General features: G+C 43.8%; 1 protein-coding gene across 1 annotated transcript; it reads right to left on the minus strand.

Annotated features, from left to right (window-relative positions):
• LOC148113598 (uncharacterized) lies at positions 1-7109 on the minus strand. The gene is made up of 5 exons (XM_087891647.1): positions 6401-7109; positions 4520-4831; positions 4292-4396; positions 2742-2839; positions 1-1483 (listed from the first exon to the last, which is right to left on the minus strand). Exons 2-5 carry the CDS (start codon positions 4701-4703, stop codon positions 1334-1336), a joined length of 537 nt encoding a protein of 178 aa, XP_087747773.1. The 5' UTR covers positions 4704-4831; positions 6401-7109; the 3' UTR covers positions 1-1333.
• Between the last annotated feature and the right edge of the window lie 777 nt (positions 7110-7886).

A 7886-nucleotide genomic window follows, 5' to 3' on the forward strand; every position in this document is an offset into this window, starting at 1 on the left:
GGCCCCCAGGGGGAGAGCCTTCTCTGTGGGGGCACCTACCATCTGGAACGAGCTCCCCCCAGAGATACGGAAGATCCCGGACCTGCGCACATTTCGCCGTGCTCTCAAAACTTTTCTATTTCAGCAAGCTGGCCTGGCCTAACTCCCCTCTTTTAAATTCTTAAATTTTAAATTTTTTAATTCGTGATTTCATAAATTGGGTGTTTTAATCTGTGTTTCGGCCGAAATATTTAATAATTTTAAGGGATTTTTAATATTTGTATTGTCTGTATTTTATCTTGGCTGTTCACTGCCCTGAGTCCTTCGGGAGTAGGGCGGTATAGAAATTTGATTAATAAATAAATAATAAATAAATAAACAGGATCTTACTCTACTCCTGAATGAGAGCTTCTTGTCGTCGTAAGTGCGGGGGAAGTATGTGACTAAGAACTGATAACCAGTAACTAGGTTTAGATTTTATGCACCCAGTAATTAGCCTCATCGTATGGTTAAGTTGAACATCAATAAGTCCTGTATGTGAGCTGTTTATCCATACAGGTGCACAGTATTTCGCTGCAGAGTAGCAAAGCCCGAAGGCTGCACATCGAAGAGTTGGGGCTGAAGCTCCCCAAGTTGTTCCGCATAGTTTTTGTAGGATGTTATTTCTGCTGTTAACCTTGGCAGCCATATTCTGAATATGTTTTTTAAAAGGCAGGGTCCTGTCTAAGGTAACCCCCAGGTATTTTGGTGTTACCTCGTATGGGAGCAGTTTGTTGTTTAGGTATACATTGAGTTCTCTTTTTGCCAATTTGTTGTTAAGGTGTAACTGTTTTACTTACACTTGGGATTAACCTCCATTGGTGGAAGTATGTGCTCAAAGTTGTAAGGTCAGCTGTCCTTGTGGCTATATGCTATTGCCAGGTCATCAGCATAAGAGAACTTTGTTGATAGCGTGGGTGGTATATCGGAAATGTATAAGTTTCTTTTAGCACAAAAAGTGGAAGAGTATTAATTCCTGGCCAACAACTGGACCATAGGCCAATATTTCTACTAGTTAGGAAGGGCAAAAGGTCAAGGCTGTAAGTTCTGAGTAATTTTGGTGGCCTCCCGAAGGTATGGCCCAGAGCTTCTCAATCCTGCCAGCTTGAAGATGGGTGGACTTCAACTCCCAAAAGTCCCCAGCCAGTCAGGACTTCTGGGAGTTGAAGTCCATCCACGTTCCAGTGGCCAAGGTTGAGAAACCCTGGGTTTCAACCATGTCTGTTCCGAAATACCTCAACAGAAGCAGAGCAAGCCCTCCATTCCTGGTGATCTAAAGGCTGGTCTTCTGAAAGTGGCCTTTAGAGAGAGGTGCTCATGGGGCTGTTCTGCTGGTTGCATGAACCCGGACCTCACTGTACATGACTTGGTATTCTTCCCTTGTCTTCGGACGATTCTTGGTTCTGGGTTCCAACGGGATCGTTGTAGATGACGTCCTGACCAAGGCATAAGTGAGCTCTGAATCCTAGAAAGCCAGGAAAAGACAAGCTTGAAATTCAACCAGAATCCATCATAAAGGAGACTTACTCACTTTTGTTTTGGAAGGTGTTTACAAGTGGAAAGTGGGTTGATTCTTCCAGCGTCCCATCCAGAATCCTGACCAACACTAAACAAGTGAAAACGGCAGCCACACCATACCAGGCCCAAACACAGATCCTCCACCTTCTGTCATCCAAAGAGCTCTCCTGGAGAGACTTCTACTGGGATACTATCCACTTTGATTTTTTTATGACCTGGGAGCAGTGGTGGGATTCAGCCAGTTCGCACCACTTTGGGAGAACCGGTTGTTAACTTTCTGAGCAGTTTGGCGAACTGGTTGTTGGAAGAAATCCTTAGGGCAGAGAACGGGTTGTTAAATTACTTGAATCCCACCACTGCCTGGGAGGATGAATCCCTAATACCTAAGATGCCCTCAAAGCAACCCTTCATATTGTATTGTATTGATCTACAAGCTCCCAAACCTTCCTAGTTTGGAAGTCAACAATTTATGAAAAATAAAACAAAATATTGGAAAACAAAGTCAAAGACTACTGGAGATAAAAGGGATGTTAGGCCTTGTCACTTAAGGGAGGAAGTAAATGAAGGTAGCCCTCAAAAATTGCTCTTCAGCTTCAGGTTTTATAATCTAGCGAGTGGAAGTCCTTCTCTCCTTCCAGAAATGGTTCCTCTTTCAAACTCCTCGAGCTCTCAGAAAGTTGTTCTATCATTCCATCAGAATTTCACTACCAGGAAATTTGGGGTGATACAAAAACAGCTCAGGAACTGCCCAGGATTCCTCAAATCCTTCATAAAAGGTCCTGCCCAGAAATGGAAGAGTCCTTGAAGTGGTTAAAAAGCTAAAGGTTCCCCTCGCACATACGTGCTAGTCGTTCCTGACTCTAGGGGGTGGTGCTCATCTCCGTTTCAAAGCCAAAGAGCCAGCGCTGTCCGAAGACGTCTCCATGGTCATGTGGCCGGCATGACTCAACGCCAAAGGCGCACGGAACGCTGTTCCCTTCCCACCAAAAGTGGTCCCTATTTTTCTACTTGCCTTTTTTACGTGCTTTCGAACTACTAGGTTGGCAGAAGCTGGGACAAGTCGCAGGAGCTCACCCCGTTACGCGGCACTAGGGATTCGAACCGCTGAATTTCCGACCTTTCGATCGACAAGCTCAGCGTCTTAGCCACTGAGCCACCGCATCCCTCTTGAAGTTCCCTCTTGAACTCTAGAAGTGGTTACCTACCTGTAAATCCTCCATCTCCAGATTCTCAGATCCGAGATCATTCAATCTGGTTTCCTCCTTCCCCTTTTTAGGATCCGATCTTCGTTGGCATCCTGATGCTTCCAGATCCGTGCAAAACAAGGACGACGGGAATAAACAAACATGACTTGCTCATCCTATCATATTATTTATTTATTCCATCATATTACAAACAAAGTAAAGGCGGATGCACCTTAAAGTTCAGCTTCCTAACAGTGAGAAGAATTTAACCAGTGGAACAGCTTGCCACCAGAAGTTGTGGGTGTTTCATCACTGGAGGTTTTTTTAAGAAAAGACTGAACAGCCACCAATCTGAAATGTTATAGGACAGTGATGGCGAATATTTTCGGCACCGACGGCCCAACCCAGAATGCGCATGCCTGTTTTTTGGCCATTTTGGGGGCCGTTTTCAGGCCGGCTTTCAGACCGTTTTTCAGGCCCAAAAAATGTCTTGAAAACAGCCCCAAAAAGGCCCGGAAACTCCCCAAAACACAGTCTAGTTTTTGGCCGTTTTCAGACCGTTTTCCAGTGCTCCAGCACCCATGAAGACCAGCTGGCTGGCGGAAACCAGAAAAGCACCTGGCGACGGCACGTGTGTCCACAGAGTGGGTTTTGCGTGCCACCTTTGGCACGCGTGCCATCAGTTCATTATCACGGGTATAGGAACTCCTGCTTGAGCAGGGGGTTGGACTAGAAGACCTCCAAGGCCCCTTCCAGCTCTATTCTGATTGATATTGATATTAAGAAGGGCCACCGTGCCTATCAGAGTAGCCTCCACTGCCTTGAAGAAGGACCTCTTGGAGGTTTACTCTTCCAAGTGGCTTCATCCACTTCTGCAATCAAGGCTCTTCTCTAGCCACACGAGTGGAGTGAAGGCAGTGGTGAAATGTAAAATTTGTTACTACCGGTTCTGTGGGCGTGGCTTGGTGGTGGTGGTGGGTAATATGACTGAGTGGGCGTGGCCAACTTTTTTTAAAAAAACTTTTAAAACCATTTTTTCTACAACCTCTTCGGCTGAAGAGGTTGTTTAAAAAATGCTTTTAAAAGCCTCTGACGATCCCAGCTGACTTGCCTGATCAGCAGAGGCTTTTCTTTTTTTTTAAGCCTCTGACGAGCCCACCTGACTTGCCTGATCAGCAGAGGCTTTTCTTTTTTTTTTAAGCCTCTGACAATCCCAGCTGACTTGCCTGATTGGCAGAGGCTTTTCTTTTTTTTTTTAAGCCTCTTTTTTTAAAAGCCTCTGATGATCCCAGCTGACTTGCCTGATCGGCAGAGGCTTTGTCTTTACTTTTAAAAGCGTTTTTTTGGCAGAAGAGGTTGTAGAAAAAATGCTTTTAAAAATAAAATTAAAAGCCTCTGATGATTGCGCGGCTCAGCTGGGCATGGGGGTGGGAAGGGATTTTTGCTACCGGTTCTCCGAACCACTCGCCGCCATCGCTACCAGATCGGGTGATCCGGTCCGAACCAGGAGCATTTCACCCCTGGGTGAAGAGTAGTTCCTGCTGCCTTTGATTGGGGCCTTGGACACCTACCGTTCTTACTCCTGCACCAGCAGAAGACCAGTGGGGCTCCCAGGAAGGGCACAAGGAGAACCAGCACTGCATAGACCATTGATGGGGCAAATAGAGCAGATGCAACTACAAAGGAAAAGGGGGAGAATTATCATTCTGCAAGATTTCTTTGGAGAGTTAAATCAAGTTTTGCAAAGTGTTCCTTCTACATTTGGGCAGCAGATGCCTCCACCTCCTGAAGAGACCCACCTGTGATATTCAACATCTGGCTCCAAGGAGACATGATCCAGCGCCCATTTATGTTTTCCTCGTATCTGCAAGCAAATTGCAGGCTTTCGTTATCTTTGTCCCATAGAAAAGCTGCCGACATATTTAGAGTAAGAAGCCCAGAGTCTCTGCTGCTCTTCACAGGCTCTTCATTGCTGGAGGTCATCTCCACACCATCCTGGGAGAAGTGGAACCTTTTGGTGTTGTTGCTCTCGCTGGACAAACACAGGATGGACAAGATCCCCAGGGATCCAGAAGAAAGGTGCAGCTCCAACACTGGGGGAGGCAGAGGATCTGGAGAAGAGAAGAAATGGGAATTAGCTTGGAGGTACTGTGACTCCACTGCCAACCAATCAGAACAGAGCTGTGTATAGTATAGTGTAACGCTCTCTACATGGGGCTCCCCTTGAGGAGCACTCGGAGGCTCCAACTGGCGCAGAGTGCGGCCGCTTGGGTGGTGACGGGAGCGACATGGCGCTCCCATGTAACACCTCTCCTGCGCGAGCTGCACTGGCTCCCGGTGGTCTTCCGAGTACACTTCAAGGTTTTGGTTATCACCTTTAGAGCGCTCCATGGCTTAGGACCTGGTTATTTATGGGACCGCCTGCTACCACCAATAGCCTCCCACCGACCAGTACGCTCCCATAGAGAGGGGCTCCTCCGGGTGCCGTCGGCCAAACAATGTCGACTGGCAGCCCCCAGGGGGAGAGTCTTCTCTGTGGGGGCACCTACTATCTGGAACAAGCTCCCCCTGGAGATACGGAGGATCCCGGATCTGCATACCTTCCGTCGCGTGCTCAAGACTTCCTTATTTCATCAAGCTGGCCTGACCTAAGTCTTTCCCCTTTTTAAATGGAAATTTAAAATTTGGTTTTAAATTATTGGGGTTTTAAATTTGTTCAGCCAAATTATTTAATTCGTTTTATCTTATTTTAAATTTTGTATTTATATGTTTTATTCTATGGCTGTTCACCGCCCCGAGTCCTTCGGGAGTAGGGCGGTATATAAATTCAATAAAATAAATAAATAAATAAAAATAGAGACTAGAAATAATGGGTAATAAAAATAGGGGTGAATTTGAAAATGGAAAGAATGAATATGATAATGTATATAGAATGTATAAAATCAATATGATTGTTAAGAAATATAATGTAATTAAAAGAGGAAGGGACAAGAAGAAAATATATATATATATATATATATATATATATATATATATATATATATATATATGTATGTATGTATGTATGTATGTATGTATGTATGTATGTATGTATGTATGTATGTATGTATGTATGTATATATATATATATATATATATATATATATATATATATATATATATATATATATATATATATATATATTGTGTTTTGTGTTTGTCATATTGTGTTATAATAAAAATAAAAAAAAATAAAAAAAAATAAACAACCAAGGATTGTATTAGCTCTTTTGGCTGTTGCTGCACATGGCTGGCTCATTAACAGTAACAGAGTTGGAAGGGATCTTGGCGGTCATCTGGTCCAACCCCCTGCTCACCCAGGAGACCTGTACTAGGGATTCAAACCGCCGACCTTTCTGATCGATAAGCTCGGTGTCTTAGCCACCTGAGCCACCTAGTCAGGCTCCTAGTCAGTCATGTTTAATTGATCGTCCGCTAGGACTCCAAGGTCCCCCTCACAGTTCCCGTTTTTGAGCCAGGCTTCGCCTCAGCTGTACTTGTGCCTTTGATTTTTCCTGCCTAAGTGTAAAATCTTGCTTCAAGGATTACATCATGGAAGACTTTCATAATCAGGCTCTAAATCAATAAAGCCCCCGTTACAGAAATCCACATTTTTAAAATGAAGAAAAAAAATTGCACACCTCTCACCACAATTGAGACCGGACGACTCCACTCAGAAGGGATTTCTCTCTCATATTTCCATTCTAGGTACCGGCATTTATATAATCCAGAATCTTCCCTTGTGGCTGTGAGGACCAGGGAGATGTTGCCTTCGTGCCAATCCAGATCTTTTATAGAGGGCTGATCCGCGTTTTGCCTCCTGTGGGAAAACTGGTAGCGTCTCCAATCTTGAAGAGGGAGGTTGGGAGTTGAGCACCAGAGGGTAATGTTCTCCCCAACCAGATACAGGGGTTCTGGAGGATCTGGAGAAAGGCTGGGAGCTGGTGGAGGCTCTAGATAGATCCAGAGGGGAAAAAGAAGTGAATATCAAATGTCCTTCAGGCAGTCCCAGGATTATCTTGACTGACACCCATCAACTCATCTAACTTCACTGGAGTTCTCGATTGGACTTTCCTCCACACAGAAAGGAATGGATGACATTTTCTCTTTCCTCATAATATACTCTTTGGAATTAGGAGGTTGAAGAAGTCTAGGCTGGGCAGCTTCACAGCCTGAATAGTGGGGCAGAAATATCCCTGAAATCTCACCAATATACCTTCACTCGTCAGGGATAGCCTAAGGCCGTGATGGCGAACCTATGGCAGGCGTAGCCAAGGTGGCGCACAGAGCCATCTTTCCAGGCACGCGAGCTGTCACCCGACCCACATGCAGATGCTGATGTTCAGGTGCGACCTTCTAAAAAGCAAAGACAACGGGGAAGCCAGTTTCATTTAGCAACGGAATTACTAACTTATCAATTGCCGTGATTCACTTAACGACTGTGGCAAGAAAGGTTGTAAAATGGGACAAAACTCGCCTAACAAATTCTCACTTAACAACAGATATTTGGGGCTCAATTGTGCTCGTAAGTCAAGGACTACCTGTATCACATTTCCTTCAGCTTTCTGGCATAAAACAAATTGGTCTGTTTGAACATCGTTTACGGTCCCTTTTTTATTTCATGAACAATTATATATATATATATATATATATATATATATATATATATATATATATATATATATATATATATATATATATATATATATATATATGTAGGTCTTTGGTTATTCGGGTCTTCTCCCACGTAAAATTGGAAGTGTCTTGGCTATATATATATTTAATTTAATGAATTAATGAACATAAGTATTGAGTCTCCTTGAAACATTCCATGTTGTAGGAATCTCTTAAGCATCTTTCTAACAATGTGAACAATGTTTCTCAACCTGGAGAACCAAATTAACTCTCAAAATTCCTCACCAGCATATGGAATTCTGGGAGTTGAAGTCCACACAGCTTAAAGTTGTCACGATGGAGAAGCCCTGATGTAAACACTTTATAAATTAGAGGAAAGTTCCTTACCAATGACAGAGAATTTACCCCAATTACTATTTAGAGACAGAGCTCTTCTGCCTTCCCTCTTTCTCCCCATGTAAGAACAAGAAAATCTTGCTTTTGGAGCCATTC

Source organism: Pantherophis guttatus, chromosome 4 (genome assembly GCF_059756535.1).
Source record: "Pantherophis guttatus breed Tessera chromosome 4, ASM5975653v1, whole genome shotgun sequence".
NCBI lineage: Eukaryota > Metazoa > Chordata > Lepidosauria > Squamata > Colubridae > Pantherophis > Pantherophis guttatus.